Below are 20635 nucleotides of genomic sequence, written 5' to 3' on the forward strand. Positions count from 1 at the left end.
CACTGCAACTCTTTGAAGTTTTTTGCCCAGTTGATAAATTAGAACACAAACAACTTTGGATAGATTAATTTGTTTGCCACAAGAAACTAATAATTGAACCAAGGAATAGAATTCAGATTTTTTTAAAATTGTCATTTGTATTACATCATGTTGCCGCTGCTTGGTACAACTCTCTCTATAATATTTTGAAAAAAATTTTTAATACTCTTAAGAACAAAGGTTATATTTTCTTTAAAACTTACATATTATAAAAATTAAAACGAATAATGTTTAAAAGTATGCCTTTGGACTAAAGCTTGGTCCACAGAATTTTCTTACTCTGTTTCTCTTTTTTAAAAATTCGGGACAGCAGATGAAATGCAGTATACAATGTTACAAGGAGTGTTTTGAGAGTCTTATGGATTCCTTGAGAATCTTTTGGATTCTGGCTTTCATACATTAACACTTAACAATTATGCATGTTTTAATTAGAGGCAAGTTATATCTGAGTGAACAGTTAGAATTTAAAAAAGCTCTTTGAAATACAACTTAATTAAATACAGTTACTAAAACTAGGCTAATGAAGTATAGGCTACTAGGAATTTGTTTCCAAAGCAATTATGTATTATTCAGATGGAATGGAGGGCTTCTAAAATGCCAGAAATTATTCTATTTATGTCTTCTGCATCAGCCTTCTTTCCATTGTAGTGTTAGCAAAACCATTTTCACAGAGTGCTAGTACAGCATGAAACGGTAATCTATCCCCTAGAAAAAACTGATTTCTCCTTTGGTTAAATACAAATGAATGGTATGTTGTTACATGAATGAAAGGTAGCAGCGGTTGATCCACCTGATTGTCCTACATGATTAGGACAGCTAATTCATACGATAATGAAGAGATTGCCAGATTGTTATCTGGTAGGATTAATGGGGTTGATTTTTTTTCATATTACGTCTTAAAGGGGTTCATTTAAGCCATTTTGTGGATAGTTCCATTTCAACATGTCCATCCTCAGAAAAACAGTTTCTATTTTTCAGGGATAAATGAATGTACTTTGACCTGATCTTTTAAGATATAAAGAAAAATGATGATGTAGAACTTCTTCTTAAGCTTGTACATGTTTTTACAGAAATGTCAGAGGAATGGCAAGTGAATAAAAAAGAATAAGCTTTGCCTTTGTTTTTCAGAATTGAAAGATATCTCTTTAGATCTGTTAAGTGTTCACATGTGAAGAGAAAGTAATCAAAGACTATCCGAAAGAAATAGATGAACACGGCTCCTGTGTCTTCTTGGGTGATCTAAAGCAAAACACTTAGAGGAAACATCAAAATATATAGGTGGAATGATTATAGAGACCATATTTATCAACTGACTCATCATTTTGTAGTTGAGGAACCAAAGCCCAAGAAGTCACACTGCTAACTAGTCAGTGCTTAAAGCCATGTTTTGATTTAGCCAAGGGCTCAGTAAATAATTCAACAATACTCTTCATGTGCCTATGATAGATGTTGATTCCCTGCCCACATCTCCCCAGCTCACATACACACTCCTATAGTTTTCTACTCAAGCATCTGCAAATCTTTGCTTGCTCCCCCCACCCCCTCAGTGGGAACAGAAATTCACAGAAATGAAAGCCTTCAAGCAGTGACCATTGGTGTGGGTGAATACTACCCTTGAGAAACAGCAGTTCTGAGAAGAAGTGAGCCGCGCTTGCCCACCAGCTCTTTAACACACCTCCTATTGAATTCATTTGTTTCCATGTCTCCTTTCTCCACTCTCCTATTAGTGTGTCCTGGGATCACCTCTCACATGGATGATCTGTGCTTACATCTTAAGCAAGTGTCTGCTTCTGGGGAACCAAACTAAAGGTAGTGGTAGAAACTTGTTCTCAAAGACCTTGTCTGTAGAGGATAAAGACAATTAAGCTGGTAACTCAACAGCTCTGTGAGGAAGGCAGGTTTGTTCAGTAGTCCCTGTAACGTAACTTTTGATGGACCTCCAATGAGACATTGAGGACAAAGATGATCAAGATACTGTCTCTCGCCATACAGGGCTCAGACGAGTGAACACAATATAGTGTGTTAAGTACAAGGGTTGAGGAAGGGGGTTTAGCTGATCTTTGCATCATTAATTCCACACAACAAACCAGTGAGGTACTTACCTAATGTTTTTCTCTCTGATATATAGAGGAGGAAAATATCAGGTCCTATGAGAGGTACCTAAACTTTGATTTGAAGTGGGAACATTAGAAAAGTTTCCCACAACATAAAACGGTTCATGAGCATCCATGAGGCATGAAAAGGCTTTATTCCAAAATCCTGAATAGGAAAGGTGGCATTTTCCCCTCTGCTCTAGAATTTCTCCCAAACACCTTTTCTTTCTCGCTGTGTTTTCTACCTGTAAGAGGAGCCAGATCACACGTAGTTTACTCTTAGCTCTCCCTTTGCTCTTCCACCCGCACTCAAGAAAATCTCAGCAACTATTTCCTCATGGGAAGGAACATCCCTTATTCCATATGCTAAGTTGTAACTCTAGCTTATTGTTTAGAATTTCTAGTTTTGTTGTTGTATATAGAGTTATCTGTTTTTTTAAAATGTAGAAATCTCCTCTCTGCTTTAATAAGGTGGGCTTTTAAGACTATTGCCAGATAGAACTTAAACCTAATAAAATATCCAGGCTGAACAATGATGTATTAGCCCAAATTGTCACCTTATGATGGAAACCAATTGTCTCAATAGGGGGGGTTGGGATGGAGAGGAGGAGGGGAAAGGAAATCAACAAGCAAACTACCATGATATAAGGTTGATTAAGTTTTTTATCAATTTATTATTTTCGAGAAGATCATATCTATCATATATTCAGAGAATTTTCTAACATTTAATGATGTAATACACGTAAATGCCATTCACATAATGGACACATATAAAAATCTCTTCTCCTTCTTCTTTCTGATACTATTATAGCCCCTTAAGTCCAATAAAAGATAAATTGATTTAATTTACCAGCTTAATATTCTTTGAAGCTCTGATTTTTGCCAGATTATTTTATACTCACTAATTCATTTGGTCCTAGTGTGAGTCTTTATATTTTGTGTTAGTATGATAATTTTCTGAAGTTTATAATGATTAATTTGAAAAGGCAGTGCTAGTATTACAACTGGATAAAATTAACACGACTCTATTACTAGGACATCATATACTGTTATGACGAAGAACTGTTAACTTTGATCATGAGTCAAGAAAATCTGTGGGCTGTCAAAATCAATAGGAAGAAACATAGAAAATAAAATATGTTAGTGGATTAAATTTTAATGTCTTAGATGATTATACCCAAAGCTACATTAGAGTTATAGATTAAAGGAGATTAAAAAAAGTTCCTCAGCATCATGGATGTGTTTGCACAATTCTAGGCTGAATTTCCTGGGAGATTTGGTAGCTGAAGAAAATAATATATTTATCTTCAGATATTCTACTTTTGCTTTTCTTCTACAGTTTAAATAATATATTTATCAATATCATTTGGAGCACTAAAAACACCTTACAGGCAGATTCTTAGTAAAGTTTATCAAATGAAGAAATATACTGCTACAGCTCTTACTGTTTAATAGGAATTGATCTTTGAAGTTCAACAACCAAGAAACTCTAAAATCACAGTCCAATTGGAATTCCTCTTTGATTTCCTATAGAGTGAAAGTGGTCTATAGTTTACTTCAAACTTTTTTAGAGCTATGTACTTTTTCTCTACCCTGATGCGATGTATGGGTGCACACGTGTATGTTTGTGTGTATTTTGCTGTTATTTTTAGTCTAGAATTTCTAGGAGTTCCTTCTAGGCTTATGTTACTCATTTATTCATTTATCTGCCCATTCAATAGTAGTTCATACAACATTGCAGTCCTTGTATAAGCACTGAGTAGGCACATAATAGGATGCTGTTTCTACTCAAAACAATTTTATCCCTCCTTTTTTTCAACTTAGTTTTTGATTTCTTTTATGTAGAACTGGTGAACATTTCCTTTGGTGAATATTACATATATTTTTTTTCTCATGTAGGATGATATTTCCAATTTTGTCACGAGCCTCATAGTGTGGCTTGGGGTTGGAGTATTTGAGCATCTTTGTAGTTAGGTAATTAAACATGGTGAGGACACCTGGGTCTAGTATCTTTTGTTGTAAAGACTCGTCTTAGATGACTTCGACTCATTGATTGGTTAATGTGCTGGGGCAGTTACTAAGGAATACTTCAGTTTGCTAGCAACATAATGGCAACTTAAAAAAAACCCACAACTATAATATTACAAATACATAATAGCAATTACCCAATGAATACATGTAAAATGTGTTTGTGAAAAGTAGCAGCAGTAAATTTTAAGGCCAAAGTTATTTTCCAGGTCTTTCTTCTTCAATTAGGTTAAAGAAATTAGTATTAAATTAAATTCACATTTTAGGGGCACCTGTGTGGCTCAGTTGGTTAAATGTCTGACTCTTGCCTTGAGCTCTGGTCATGATCTCACAGTTCATGGGTTCGAGCCCAGCATTGGGGTCTGTGCTGACAGTATGAAGCCTGCCTGAGATTCTCTCTCTCCCTCTTTCTCTGCTCCTGCCCCATTCGTGCCCCCCCCAAATAAACTTAAAAAAAATTAAATTCATATTTTAAAACAGATTGTAAGGCAACATTAAAAGAAGAGACAAGACAAATGAATGTGTCTCAAAGATTATTGGATACTCTTTTTATTATTAGATGAATTCATAGGGTATCTATGGAATTCGATGTCTCTAAAAAGTTGATTATTATATATTCATGATAACAGTACATGAGAGGGGTTAATACTTGACTGGGCATTAAGAACACCTGTTTTAGATTCAATTCAACTGCTGTTCCTCTTAGCTTTCAAATATGCAAATTGAGATAGATAATACCTTACTACTTTATTTTTTTTAAGTTTATTTATTTATTTTGAGATAGAAAATGTGAGCTGGGGAGAGGCGAAAAGAGAAGAAGAGAGAGAATCCCAAGGTTGATGGCACAAAGCCTGATGCGGGGCTCCAACCTCCGAACCATGAAATCATAACCTGAACTGAAACCAAGAGTCAGCATTTAACCAACTGGGCCAACCAGGCGTCCCTTTACTAGTTTATTTTTCACAACCAGTCTCAAAAAAAGCACGTGTATTTAGATTTCTAGCCTTAGGCTAAGCATGTGTATAAATCTCAGTATGTATTTCTTCTTATGAATGAATGCTGAGAGTCAGAGAAAGAATAGATGGTTGGTAGTTTTCTATGATAATCTTTGAAACCATCTTAGCAATATCAATCTTCTTTAATAGAAGGTGTTATATTAAAACATATAATAAATATTTGTATAGTTATTTCAATTTTTATTATGCCACTAACTTTTTAAAGTTTATTTGTTTTGAGAGAGAGAGCGAGAGAGCGCACTCGTGAGCAGGGTAGGGGCAAAGAGAGACTAAGAGAGAGAATCCAGCTATCAGCGCGGAGCCTGATGTGGGGCTGATGTCATGGAGCCTGGCACAGGCTCGTGAAACGTGAGATACATCCGACATCAGGAGTCAGACACTTAACCGACTGAGCCACTAATGCAACTAATTTCTAAAGGCTGATGAGAAGCTGATGTAAAGAAATTGATAGAAATCATCTTAAAAAGTTTAGCTACTTGCTAATATAATAATAAAATATTAAGTTGGCAATAACATATTTTTTTTTACCTTTAGTGTATCAGAACTATTAGAAAAATACAAATTTTTTTTTATATGTGAGCTAAGAAAATTGTGATTTTTTTTGGCCTCTTTGATTTTTTTCTTCTGCTAGATTTGCTAAAATTTTAAATTTTAGAAAAGAGAAGAAGCTTTATGCCAGAATACATCTGAGTTTTTATACCACACATCTTTTTTGCAAACCACTTGAATGTGAATAAAGAGAAAATGGACACACAGAAAGGGAAAGGGATGAGGAAGGAATGGGTCTTCACGGATGCAGGAGGAGTTGGCATCTGGGACACAGAGAGTGGAATTAGGCCTAGAACAGTTATGTTCCCATAATGCCACCAAAAGAAATTGACGTTCTGGCAAATAGTATTGACTGTTAGTGACAGGAAATTAGGATGAAAAAAGGAAAAAAAAAAACACTGTAGGGAGTGTGATGTTTGTATCAGTACTATCAGTTGTAAGATTTAGAAACCCATTCTAACTAGTGTAAGAAAAAAAAAAAAATAAATTCCGTAATTGAGAGCTAGTAGAAGTAGCCTCTGCCACACCACGATTCATTAAACCTTTCAGTTTTTGCAACCATACCTACTCCTGAAATCTTCCTAAGAAGGGAGTAGGGAAATGAGATAATATCATTGGATAGATTTAGGCACCTGTTAGTTTCTGTGGTCAGAGTAGTGTAGTGTAATTTGCTAGCCAACTGAATCACGTGGTTGGAAGAAACAGTTTTCCAAAGACAGTAGGGTTTCTGAGTCGGAAACAAACAAAGAAACAAAGCAGATCCTCATGTTTACTAGTTGTTAAAACATGAGAACCACTGACTTACTCTATGTGAGGGCTGTTCATGTAATTTTCTCCAGCAAGATGCCACAGTGTGGCTGTTAGGATAGATGCATAAACTTTTGGTTTAATTCAAAGTTGACATTTCTCCAGTCAGGAGTGTGTGAGGATGAAGGCGTAAGGTCCTTTTTATTATCTCTTGTCATATGATGTGAATGTGGGTTTATCACATGTCTTCAGTCCAGTAAGCTGTTACCACCAATCTCCTGATACGACTCTGATCTCCGTCTTTATTTTTCCTTTTTATTTTCATCAACAGCATGCTTACATGTTCAACCTCAAACAAATGTAATGACACACAAATACTTTTTTTTTTTTTTTCACAAAAACCACTGTCTTTAATATACGGCTTTAACCACTTTCAACTCTTGTTGGAAATATTTGCTCACATTCACCCCCAACACACGCACACATGCATGCACACGCCATCATACATACACACATAGGTTCCTAAGTTCTTTTATTCACACAGTGCCACAGTGCAGATTATCACATCCCACGTACCATGGTTGACTTGAGCACAGTCAACGGCAGTGGCATGTGTGTTTACCAGGTCAGATTGTGATAAAGATATATTGATTTTAAACATAAATTATAACTGATTTGGGCTAAACAGTATGGATCTTGGTGGGCAGGAACCATTAACACAATTCATTTATAACAAGAGTATCCTTAATAGTCATCTGATTGACTTCAGTTTTGGAACTGAAGAGTGATAAATACTAAGACTGCGATTTTCTTGAGAAGCAACTTTAGCAGATAGTATGGTTGCTCAGAATATGTCAGGCTGTGGATCAAGTGCAGTCAAGTGTACAGCCAAGAAAAGAGAATTGGTAAATAGGACACGAAGTTAATCTCTATTTGAATTTTCAATGTGTCATATATTTCAGATGTTGGCTATAAAATCTCAATTTTCAGTTCCAATATTTAAATCTTTTCGCTGGCACCATCTTCCACGTGGAAGCTTTGTATTTATGCTTCCGATTTTTAACATAAATTCATTCTATTCATCAGAGGCCAACTTTTATAGGAAAGTGGCATGCAAGGGACTGTCACTTGCAATATACACGTTGAAGATGGAATAGTCTATTTTGTCCAGATTTAATTTTGACTCCCAGTAGACAAAGGGATACTGAAGTAATTTATCTCTCAACTTGCTAGGGGATGTTTTCAATTTCAGTAAGCAGCAGCAGTATATTAGCATGGAACATTTGGGTAAATTTGTTTCAAGGAGATAATAAATAACTAAACTACTTGGTTAAAAATCAGAAACAAAACAATTTGTGCTTGTCATCTGGTGGTGCTTAAATGATGGAAAATAGCTCTCTAAAGGTTTAGCTAATCTGTGAATCTAGTTTGAGGCTGTTGCTGGCTTTATCTTATCACACTGCATGTAATACCCTAAAATCCACTAAGAATCTTTGTATTTGAATGCAAATACCTTCCAAGATGATGTTAATAGTGTGCATGAAAACATCTAGCCAGAAGGATAATGGAGAAACCAGATGACCCAATTTTGCATTCTGTGCCTGTGATAATTAGCTGGTATGCCATACTTTTACAATATTAAAAGATACTGGTACAACTATACATTTTTTGGAGGAGGGACTGAGGGAATTTTGAGTGACAGGATAGGTGAATGAGTCAGAAACACACCCACACACCCACACATACATGCTTGAACTGATTGTAAACAGAGGAGGAATGTTTTAACTATCTGAAGTTCTTAACTCTCCTATTTTGAAACCTGCGGAAGTTTTGGTTTGGATGGTCATGGCATTCAATGATACTAAGAGATATTCCTCATCTATAGCAGATGAGAGGAAGTGTCTCAGCGCCTCAGTCTCTTGCCACACAGGAGTCAGGAGGGCCAGAATTTGCTTCCTACGGCCAGGATATGGACAGTCTTCACTTTCATTTCTCCAACACGGTACAGAGTTAAGGTTGCCAAAGTACTGTTGAACGAGTGAGGTGTGGCTCCCTCTGTTGGTTGGGAGCCCCCAAAATCTGCTGTACAAAGTCGAAGTAGGATTGAGGCAGGGGACAGCTGATTGATCAGCTAAAGGAAGAAGGAATCCAGCTGATACTTCCTTTTTATTAATTCTGACCCCCTCATTATAAAAACATTTAACTGTTTTTATACAATTACGCCTCCTAATTTTCTTTTAGTACCGAGTTAACCTTAACCAAAATTTATTCCTATCAAAGAACACCGGAACACAAAATGTGGGCTGGTTTAGCGTGACTTGTCCTTTATTCCTAAGAATTGTCTTTTATCCCAGTCCCTTTAAGATTGATCTGATTTCAGCCTGATTTAGTGTAACATAGCTACACACATCTTATATATTTTCACGTAGCAGAAGAGATAGCTATAAATGAATCTGATAGGAAAAAGAATTATGACTCCACCAGCTTAGGATTTTCCTCTAGCTTATATTTAAAACGATTCCTGAGCCATTCTGAAACTCTAAACAAAAGCCACGGTAAAGCAGATCACTGTAATTTTCTCTAAGAAGGCATGAAGAGCTGAGAGTGGAAAAAAATATTTATGTGTGGTTATACAAATTAAATGTTCTGTGAATGTTTGCCGCTTATTTTAGTATCATAGTGCCACATAAGTTGAGCTGGTTGAAAAATTAAATGCAGTTACAGTTTCCCCAAATCCTGATACCCTACACAGATTTATGCTTACTAAAGTGGATCAGTTGAGCTTTTCTGTTAGGTAAAATAAGGGAATAATGGAATATGCTTGCTATCAATTCAAAGCTTAGGATTTGGGAAAGTGTATTTATAAAAAGAAATGCATCTAAGCCAAAAGCTGTATCACATATGTTAGTGAAGAAGAAATTTTGTTGTAAGGCAGGGGGTGTAATCAGGTGCACATTCCATTAAGGTCTTGTTCTCTTAGTAAACCACGACAAATGTCTAAGAACACATTTGATTAAGTACTTAAAGTTTTGTTGTTTTTCTATTAAAAAGTCACACTTTGGTTTCCTTTTCATGTATTTATTTTTTTAAGTTTATTTATTTATTTGGAAAGAGAGAGAGAGGTTGGGAGGGGCAGAAAGAGAGGGAGAGAGAGAGACAATCCCAAGCAGGCTCTGCACTGTCAGCCCAGAGCTCGACCCAGAGCTAGAACCCAAGAATGGTGAATTATGACCTCAGCTGAAACCAAGAGTCAGATGCTTAACCAACTGAGCCACCCAGCTGCTCCTCCTTTGCATTTATATTTTGACCCTGTAAGAAATGAACATTGTATAAAAGACCTTTTTAAAAGTAGGGTTAGAAAATACCCAGTTACAATGAGAATGGTTGTTGTATGTACAGTATTATTTTATGACTAAGGTTTTTCTTTTCAGTTTACTGAATACAAGAAATCATTTTTGGGGATCTCATATCTTCCGAGTCTAGAAAGCCTTGTGCAGATACATAAAATTTTAAAAAAAGCTTTGCAATACACATTTTCAATAAGTTTTAGAAGCAATATATAGTGTTTCTAAAAGAAAAGTAATAAGATTTTATATAAGATACAGTATCATAACCAAAGGAAAAACATTTGGAAATTCTCAAATAAACTTAGATTTTCTTCACTTGAAATTTAATGTAATTTCAACTTGTTTTCTAGATTTCAATTTTGTAAATATAAGTAAGGAGTTGGCAGAAATAAAGTCTAAAATGAAGATAAACTTACTCAATATTTTATCTTTGGATGGAATCCACATTTCAGGTTGAAAATTGTCTCTGAAGTATAAATTATAGAGTTTGCAAGAAGGATCAATAAACTCGTAATTAGATCTGGGACTCGGGTGGATTCAAAAGATTCTCTTATGTTGTGTATGTGATGAATTCTGATTTTGTATTTTAACTTTGTTACAGAATTTATGCTGTAAGAAATGCTTCAGAAATTAGAACTTTTATGCATGTTAAGATTCTTTAGCTACTTAAATCTTTCTAGAAGAATTAAAGGGTAATTTTTAAAGTTCTGTTAATTGTAAATGAAATAAATTCAAACTCATGGCTTCATTCACTATTATGAATTATGTGTTCTATCATTTATTAATATAGTCTTTGGTTTGTTTCATCTTCAGAGAGATCTTATTTTTTTTTAACTGTATTCAATCTTTTTTGGGGGTAAGAGAGGTGGAGAGAGACAGAATCTCAAAAAGGCTCTGCACTGCCAACGCAGAGCCCAACTCAGGTCTCAGACTCATGAACTTTGAGATCGTGACCTGAGCTGAAACCAAGGATCAGGTGCTTAACTGACTGAGTCACCCAGGTGTCCCAGAGAGATGTCTTTTATAGAACTAAGGCACTCTTGATATATTTCTCAAACCAAAAAAAGGAGGCAGATTTTGCTCTAAATAAATTTGAGAAACAAAACAAGATGTGTTTTACTCTTGGAGATTTAGAACGTGCATTCATATACAGAGACTCTGAAGTCAAAAAGAGATGACTTTAATTAACTTTATTATTTATTCTAACGTCATAGGACCATAGAACATCTTGGAGATGGGGTGGGGTGAAGGGGTATATATTTTAAGAAGCACTAATTTATTGAATTTTTGACTAACTTCCTTTGTTTTTAAATGTGCATTGTTTTTCTTTCTTTTTTTTTCCTAAAGTTTATTTTGAGGGCCACAGAGACACTGTGAGTGGGGGAGGGACAGAGAGAGAGAGAGAGGGAGACAGAGAATCCGAAGCAGGCTCTTTGCTGTCAGCCCAATGTGGGGCTTGAACTCACAAAACCATGAGATCATGACCTGAGCTGAAATCAAGAGTGGGATGTTTGAGCCACCCAAGCACCCCTTATTGTGTTTTCTTGTAATAAAACTTTAGAGTATCCATGTTTTAAATGTTAAAGAGACACAGAAAAATGTGTTTTTACATAGTGCTCAGGTTACTACTGAAGACATATGGAAGATGGATTTTTATCTTCAATCAGTTCAGGAGAAGAAAGGAAAAGGAAATCAGTATAAATGGAGTATTCTGACATTGTATAGAACTAGTCTTGAAGCCTCAAGGAATGAAACTTTTAAATTCCTTGACAATCATTTTGTTCATTTTTTTTTCTTTCCATTTTCACTCTGTGATGCAATTTATGTCCATAATTTATAGCTATGGCATATTTCAGCGTTATTGATGGCTGGCAGAAATGGGTGTATACATTTATTCTTCAAGAGTCAGTGCTGACCCACCACTTTGGTACAATAGCAAAGTGTTAGTTTGTTAGATAATCTCATAGCTTTGCCTAAGTATTTTTTTTTTAATTATTTATTTTTGAGACAGAGAGAGTGAGAGAGAGAGAGAGGGAGGGAGGGAGGGAGGGAGGGAGGGAGGGAGGGAGGGAGGGAGGAGGGGCAGAAAGAGAAGGAGACGCAGAATTGGAAGCAGGCTCCAGGCTCTGAGCTGTCAAGCCCAGAGCCTGATGTGGGGCTCAAACTTGCAAACCACGAGATCATGACCTGAGCCAAAGCTCCACGCTTAACTGACTGAGCCACCCAGGCGCCCCTGCTTTTGCTATCTGAATTCAATTATTCTTGATCCCTTTTCTGAACCTCATGAAGAAATTTCTGCCAATATTGTGCAGATGTGCTTTTCTTTGATCATTTCAACATGTGATATATGTATTTTTTAAAAGTCATGGTGTCAGCAAAATATTAAGCCATATTCTTACATTTTTTTCTTGAATTATTCTCTACAGTTTCATGATTTATGGGTATGTGTGGGTGTATATATAACTTTTTTGCTTTATGAATTCTTCATTTTTTCTTGACAAATGGTTCTGACACCTCTACTGAGATACTTCATCCTCAATGCAAGATGTACTATTAAATATCACTGATATAGTATTTTAATATGTTTTTCAAAATATTGGCTAATCTTTATGCATCTTTGTGGAGTGTATTGTGAAAAGAATTCCATGAGGGGTTTATTATTTAAAATATGCACAAAATGTATTCAGAACTTGATCCAGTATATTTTTACATTTTTACTGAAATCAGTAAGGCACTCTTCTTTTCTTTTCTTTTTTTTCCTATAGAGCAATGAAGTTGTCTACTACAATGCAAAGGATGATCTTGATGTGAGTATTGCAAGTTTTACGTTATATTCCAAGGTAAACTGAATTATGCTTGGATGACTGGCTTTACAGTACAAGCTGACCTAGCATGTTGAGTTTTTCAGAAAACGATCTATAGCATAAATGGAACTACTGGTGTGACCCAATGAGGTAATGATGAGTTGTAGTGCTTAAGTCATCTCTAACAAATTATCGTTGGCATCTTCCTAGGTAGAAAGCTATGTGTTTCTCAGGATCTGAGCTCTCGTTGCACCCTGTCCAGACCTCAGCCCACAGCACTGACTGTGATACTCTACATCCCTTAGCGGTATGGAAGACAGAGGTTGGATCCCATCCATCTCTGTAAGCCTGGCGCTTATTACCAGGGTTACTAGGCAGGTCTCCTCTGACCTGAACTGCCCTTACCAGAGGGGCCACTTATTTCACGTACAATGTGAATGACATCCTGGAAGCTGTACAACAACTGGCCTTACCTGGACAGTCTTTGAAGCATAGTAGGTGTTCAGGAAGCCCTTTTAAATAAATGTATTTATTTATTGTACATAGTCCAATGATTTTCAAACATGGATTATTTTAGCACAAATAAGTTACTTCTAACTTATGATTATGGTGGAAGCATTTGCAAAATAGCCAACAATTCAACCCTTAAACTCATTTAAATTCTCATATATTTGAGAAATATCTCTATACTCTTAACATATTTATCCAACAATGTGCGTTGAGGGCTTCTTATATTTTCAGTATTCTTCTGACAGCTTAGGATATGTATCAGTGAACAAGTCAAACAAATGTCAAATAATTATTATTTGTTCTTCACACTCTTTTTATCTGACTCAAAAAATGCATTTCTATGCTTTTCTTTAGAATTGTCTTCCAGAAAATAATTTAAAAACAAACACACACATAATAGATATGGTTTGTCTGAGATGCCACCCACCTTTTCAGGTTGTAGGACCAACTGAACTGCTCAACACCATGGTTTATCGAACACTCTGAAGAAAGTGGACTGTTTTCTCTATTTAATAAATGAAGAACTTGGAGTGTTTTAAAAAGTGTTTTCTTTTTACTAGACATAGGTGCTTTGCCAGTGCTAACTATCCTCTTACGGTAAATATATATAATTATGATTTCACATGTGTGTGTATATATATATATATATATATATATATATATATATATATATGAAATATATATATTTATATATGTGTATGATGTCATTTTAGTTAGGTAGGAGGTATATTAAGGACAAACCAATGGCTCATACAAAACATTTTAATAGTTAATTGTTTGGTATCCAAGTGAACATTATTTTTGTACATTTTGTCTCACTTTTGGGATTAGTATTTGATATTTAAAAATTGTACAGTCATTAAAATATATATGCAAAATCCTTATCTTTCCTGGTAGGAAGTTAGAGCTACTACAGCACTAGTTACAGTTTTTTAAAACATTTAGTTTGTAAAAGTGTAACAAAGATTTCATAAAAAGTAAAGCCAATGGATTAACATGCTGGATCCAACCTGCCGGTCAACAAAGATGATACTGTTACTGATGAGCATAAGCTGAATGTTACCTAAAGATGATACTGATACTGCAAATATGTTTTTCTTTCCTCTAAACCGATTAAATGAGTCATATTTTTGATGTCAGGTAAAATAGTTTTATTTAAGTCAGGTTTTCTTATTATTTAGAAAGTTATATTTTTTTTATTTAAAGTTTTTTTTTAACGTTTATTTATTTTTGAGACAGAGAGAGACAGAGCATGAATGGGAGAGGGGCAGAGAGAGAGGGAGACACAGAATCGGAAGCAGGCTCTAGGCTCTGAGCCATCAGCCCAGAGCCTGACGCGGGGCTCGAACTCACGGACCGCAAGATCGTGACCTGAGCTGAAGTCGGACGCTTAACTGACTGAGCCACCCAGGCGCCCCGAAAGTTATATTTTTATTTTGTATAGTAAAAGTGAGTTTTCTTTGTTCAAGATTTTAACAATCGTGCACAAATGTAGATACAACTGGGACTACTGGGTGGCTCAGTCAGTTAAGCATCCTCCTTTGGTGCAGGTCATGATCTTGCGGTTCATGAGTTTGTGCCTTGCGTTGGGCTCTGTGCTGACAGCTTGGAGCCTGGAGCCTGCTTCGGATTCTGTGTCTCCCTCTCTCTCTCTGTTCCTCCCCCTCTTGTACTCTGTCTCTCTCAAAAATAAATAAAAAGGATTTTAGAAAAAAAAAAAAAAAAACAAAAAACAAATGTAGATACAACTTTTTAGTAAGTACCATCCCAGTTAATATTAAGTTGCCTGACTGAATAGTACAATAGTATAATTCATAGTCTGCTTTCACTATGCTGCTAAGTTAGCAATGTGTCCATGATAAGTGGAACAGAGTACATGGGTTGTGTACTTGTAATACTTGAGCTGTGCTCCGTGCTTAGGTTTACATAATTTGCCTGCACAGATGTTTATTCATATATTAAAATAAAATTCCATGTAAGAGAGACAAGGATTAATACAAGTGAACCTATTGAACTTGTCATGTTTTTTGCCTTCTCCTATCCCAAAGAGTCTATACTGTTACCATAGGTTATAAATGTATTTATAAAAAAGATGCATTCTCTTTCTTCAACCAAGAGATGAGCTTTAGCAAGTTAAATCAAGACTCTCTAAACAGCAAAATATCAACTTGCAAATTTAAAACTTAAAAAAAAAAATGATGCTTAGAAAAAAATTAAAATGATGCTCAGAATTTCGAGAAACTATTTTCACTTCTTTATATATAAATAATGACAGTGCCAGAATAATTTGCAAAGAAAATTGTATAGTAGAAAGAGGGCTGAAACAGGAATCAGAGGGTTTGATTCACACTCCATTCCACCCCTAAAATTGTACTCACCCATACAGCTTTAAAATATATTAAAACTTCAACTATTTGCCTCTTGGGTAAGACATGCTACAGGTGATTAGGTGGTTCACAAATTTGATTATGGTTCAGAGTATTCCTGGAATACTGGCCACAGGGTCAAGTTTGCTAGAATTGCACTATTTCATGTAAATTTTTTGAAAATTTATTAAGAACTGTAGGATAATTTCATTTTATACTTCACTAAAACTTTTTATTGGGGAATTTTAAAGTGCTTTAGATATGAGGATATTATTACTCTTGGAAACCCTTAGACACTGAATAAAATGAACCACATTTAATGATTAGTGTATTGGTTTGGCTGTTCTAGAGAGACCTAAAGTAAAAGTGGCTACAGGAAGACAAAAATTCATTCTTCTCTCATGTGAACATCTGGAGGTAAGGCCTAATGTGTCAGGTCTCAGTCTTCCAGGCCCCCAGGTCCTTTTCTCAAGTTTTCTTCTGTCTTCAGTTCAGTGTAGCTTTTCCATGTTGTGATCAAAGGCTGCTGCTTCAATATATGTACACTGATTTTTGCCTTCTAGATAACAGAATGGAGGCAAGTGTCAATAGAGGACATGCCCTTTGCCTTTAAGGGTAGGTTGGAAATTGTACACATCGCTTTTATTTGTATCTGATGTCCACAGCTTAGGGACTAGCCTGGCTGAGTTGAATCAGGATGTAGAATAGAATCCTCCCCCAACATAGGCACGCACCCAAACAAAATATGGGGTTCTATTACTAAAGAGAGAGTAGAGAGAACACTAATTGGGAAATAATTAGCAGCTTATGAACATACCTTCAGTTTGCTCATCTTGATGAATTGAAGTTAATTCCAAAATTCCACTCACTTATCTGAGTGACTTCTATCACTTGAAGATAGTCAAAGTCTCCAACTTGGAACTGAGGAGAAAATTCTTTTTTACAGTTAAAATGAATATAAAGTGATATGCTGTACTGACTATTTTTTAGTCCTCCCGCATGCATGCGTTTTGATCACCACAATCAAATTGTTTTCTGTAAGGGAAATACTTATTATCTTACAGTGAAAGAAGTTAAGAAATGTAAGCAAATGTTGCACTTTGATATTCCACTTATGCTTTTTAGTAGTTACACATTTTTTTTGAAGATTTTTGCTGATCTGTGGAAATTGGATGGTGTAATTTACAAACCTTACCAAAAGTTTTGCAATGCAGGTGGATTTAATTGACTCTGATACTCACACCTTTATACAAACAGTGCTTGATATTTTATATGTCAAATGTTCACAAATCATAATGCCATCTCATTGTTTTGGTTCGAATTGGCTCACCATCCCTGTTCTTTGTCCTGGTTTTTTTATGTACTGATTTAATTGTGTGTAGTATTTTTATTGCTCAAACTCAGAAAGCCACATTCATTATTAAAATCTGGTGATTGGAAATTGTAGAATGTGAGTTTTATCACCACACACATCAGCAGCTAATATCTAATGAACAAAGGAACTAATTAGAATAGTAAATATTGAGACGTTATCCATTAAATAAATTTGTCCTCATTTATTTGAATGGTAACACAAATGTTTGAAAGCTAAATAGAGTTTCTCTTTTAAATGTTCTGCCTCCTGAAGGAGACTAAAGGATTCTAAATTCTGAGCCTGTGGTTATTATTTTTAACTTTTCCTCCGGTTCTGCGTTAGTGGGAGAGGATTTATTTTTCTGTCACCGTGCCTAGTGGGATGGTGGTCATTTTCTCCATTTTATACCATCATTTCGCTCACATCCATCATTCCGTTTCCATGCCCATGACGATGATAGGATTTTAGACATTTTTCTCAAACATTTAAGAGCTATTAAAATGGTTTTACATTTTATATTATGCTTCTAAATTATCCATATCCCTTTAATAATATTACACATTATTAATATATAAGTATTTCTAAAATATTGTATCCCTAATTCTTTGTTCATTGTCGAGATATTCACATTAGGTATTATTGCCTTTGTTTGGTATTTAAGACACTCATGAAACTTTTTTTTTTAATGTTTATTTATTTTGAGAGAGAGCATGTGTGGGGGAGAGGCCTGAAAGAAGGACAGAGAATCCTTAGCAGACTCTGCATTGTCAGCCCTGAACCCAAAGCAGGGCTCAGTCCCACAAGCCATGAGATTATGATCTGAGCTAACATCAAGAGTCTGACACTTAACCAACCGAGCCACCCAGGCACCCCAACACAGATGAAGCTTTACTAGTTCTTTCCTAAGTCGTTATGAATTTTGTGAAGAATTGTGGGCACTTTCCTCTTGGAGGCACAACCAGTCTTTATAAATTATTCCCTTGGTGTCTGTCCATAAAGTGTAACTTCCTGGAGGGCAGCTCTTGTACTCACAGCAGGTGACAGAGCTCTTACAGTAACCAGCACATAGTAATCACTCAGTGAGGGGTTTTTCTGAACAAGTCGCTGAATCAAAGTTCTAACAGAATCTTCACTTGACACAAATACGAACTGGATGAAGAATACCAGAGTCATAATTATATACAGTAAAACCTTGGTTTGTGAGCATAATTCGTTCTGGAAACATACCTGTAACCCAAAGCACTTGTATATCAAAGCGGATTTCAAGAACCATTGGCTCAGTTACAATCATGTAACCTTCTGTGTCACATAGTACTCGTATGGCAAGACATCACTAGTATCTCAAGTTAAAATTTACTAGAAACGTTTGATCGCCTTGCAGATCACTCACACAACAAGTCACTTGCAGTCCAAGGTTTTACTGCATCTCCTATTTCTGTGCTCCATACTTCATGTCATTTTTAAGGATGCCCTTTCACCACCACCCCAGGTTTCAGCCAAGACCTGTGTGAGTCTCTGTGATGCAAAGGACTGGAATTGAAAGTCTCTGAAGAAAACACTTGCCCTTCACGAATGCATACTGTTGACCAGAAACCATAGCATACGTTCTATGTCATTATTTGTTTTTAAGTTACAACTGTGACAGAAGCCAGAGCAAATGCTTGGAAAGAAATCTGTACCATTTTACTGTTTCCTAATCCTGAGACGAGAAAGGTCTTTCTTCATTTAAAATAGAAACCAGGCAGTGGAGGAATAATATGAAAAGATCAAGAACAGTACAGTAGAAATACTGTAGGGTTAAAGATCCAGAGGACATTTTTCCTCTGAGATATTTCAGATACTTCACGGAAGAAAAACATTAAATGTATGCTTAATGTCTCCAAAGAAAGAACCAGTGAACTGTGACCGATAGACTGACATAAAATTATCAGAATCAAAACTGCTAAAATAAAAATTCCACTGGAAGAAAGAACAGATTTGACAATGCAAGTTATCCAACAATGATTCACAGAGGAAGCAGGCAACGCTCCCAGAATGTCAAAAAGGTTAGAAAATTATGGAAGGAAAAATAACACATGGAAGACAGTATGCAGAGATGTAAATCCTAAGTCATGTGTTCCAATAGATCAAGTCAAAGCATATGCATTAGAGACAATAAAAAAAGGTTTAATGGAAGTAAGTATTCAGGTATGCAAAGAGATCTGTATGTAATTGTAGACTTGAAAGGCTACAGTGTTTCTTTCATTAGAGGAGAGAATATATTAACATTAGCTAGGACACTGGACCCAGGAATATTTTTTAGCAAAGATTTTTAAAGGATTAGGCAAGATTTTCAGAAGTCAAGAACTTTTATACCGAAAACTGGCACAGGGATATTCAAGAGAAGATTTCTAGTAGGCATCGAAGTATTTAGTTGGCCTGGAATACTTTTATGCTTAGCTTATGAGTAGACTTTGAAAACAAGTGTCCAGGGGCGCCTGGGTGGCGCAGTCGGTTGAGCGTCCAACTTCAGCCAGGTCACGATCTCGCGGTCCGTGAGTTCGAGCCCCGCGTCAGGCTCTGGGCTGATGGCTCAGAGCCTGGAGCCTGTTTCCGATTCTGTGTCTCCCTCTCTCTCTGCCCCTCCCCTGTTCATGCTCTGTCTTTCTCTGTCCCAAAAAGAAATAAACGTTTAAAAAAAAAATTAAAAAAAAAAAAAAGAAAACAAGTGTCTAAAATTTCCCCAGCCAAGTGTGAAGCTACAGGTGTCACAAAGCCAGATTCACTTGCAGGTATGTTTCGGTATGCTGGCGCAATGTTAAAATCAAAGAGAGTCTGAATATTTTGGGGTGTGATACATTCTCCAGTTTGCCACAGTCCCACTTCCCCCTGTTGTTTAACTCCAGCCTGCTTTACCTATGTACGCAACATAAAAAATAAAATAAAAATGTCCAGGGTAGAATCCTTAGCGTACCAATATATAAGGGAAGGTGCAGGCAGCGTTTGAGAGTATAGAATATGAGTAGCTGGAGATGAAGGAGTAGCTTTCAAAAGATACATAAAACATACAAAGAAGGCCATCAATTGAGTATATGTGGGATTCAAGATTAAACTGGGAATCTCCTGTTTCCTGTTATTCTTCCATGTTTATTATTCTGGTATATCACCACTTAGGATTTGAATATGTAGAATATTATATTCAAGTGTAGTCTATTGATTTTGTTTATTATAATGATGCTACATGGCCTCAGTTAAAGGGAAAATAAGCATTCAAAGGTAATCAAGTATTCCTTTGGAATACAACCTTTCAAGTGGCTACATCTGAATTGGTCAGTTTGTGGGGAGCTATTGTGTTATAAGCTTTTCTTTTCTTTTTTTTTTTTTAAATGTTTATTTAATTTTGAGAGAGAGACAGAGTGTGAGCAGGGGAGGATGAGAGAGAGAGGGAGACACAGAATCTGAAGCAGGCTCCAGGCTCTGAGCTGTCAGCACAGAGCCCGATGCGGGGCTCGAACTCACGAAATGTGAGATCATGACCTGAGCCGAAGTCGGACACTTAACCAAATGAGCCACTCAGGCGCCCCAAGCTTTTCAAGTACTGTGATATGAAACAATTCCTCAGAGGCATTTTATAATTTCTATACTCCTTTACTTTGATCAGTGGTATTTATATTCATTGGTGGGCTTGAAAATAAATACTTAGTGTCAGCCAGATTTAGCTAAAGCAATAGCTGAAGTAAAGGGGAAAATTAATGTCCCTTCAGATTGTGTAGTATGATAAAAAATTATGACTATAGTTGTTT

The 20635-nt window shown here is 36.0% G+C and overlaps 1 protein-coding gene across 9 annotated transcripts in view; it reads left to right on the top strand.

Moving 5' to 3' along the window:
* Positions 1 to 20635, top strand: part of CACNA2D1 (calcium voltage-gated channel auxiliary subunit alpha2delta 1) — a 494087-nt gene that overhangs the window by 287435 nt on the left and 186017 nt on the right. For all 9 annotated transcript variants that reach the window (XM_086696816.1, XM_086696813.1, XM_086696812.1 and 6 more), the window contains one exon: positions 12585 to 12626. In XM_086696816.1, coding sequence (XP_086552942.1) covers positions 12585 to 12626 — 42 coding nt within the window. The remainder of the gene's footprint in view (positions 1 to 12584; positions 12627 to 20635) is intronic.

The sequence above is a fragment of the Puma concolor genome, chromosome A2 (assembly GCF_028749965.1).
Source record: "Puma concolor isolate L17-30 chromosome A2, mPumCon1.1.hap2, whole genome shotgun sequence".
Classification (NCBI taxonomy): Eukaryota; Metazoa; Chordata; class Mammalia; order Carnivora; family Felidae; genus Puma; species Puma concolor.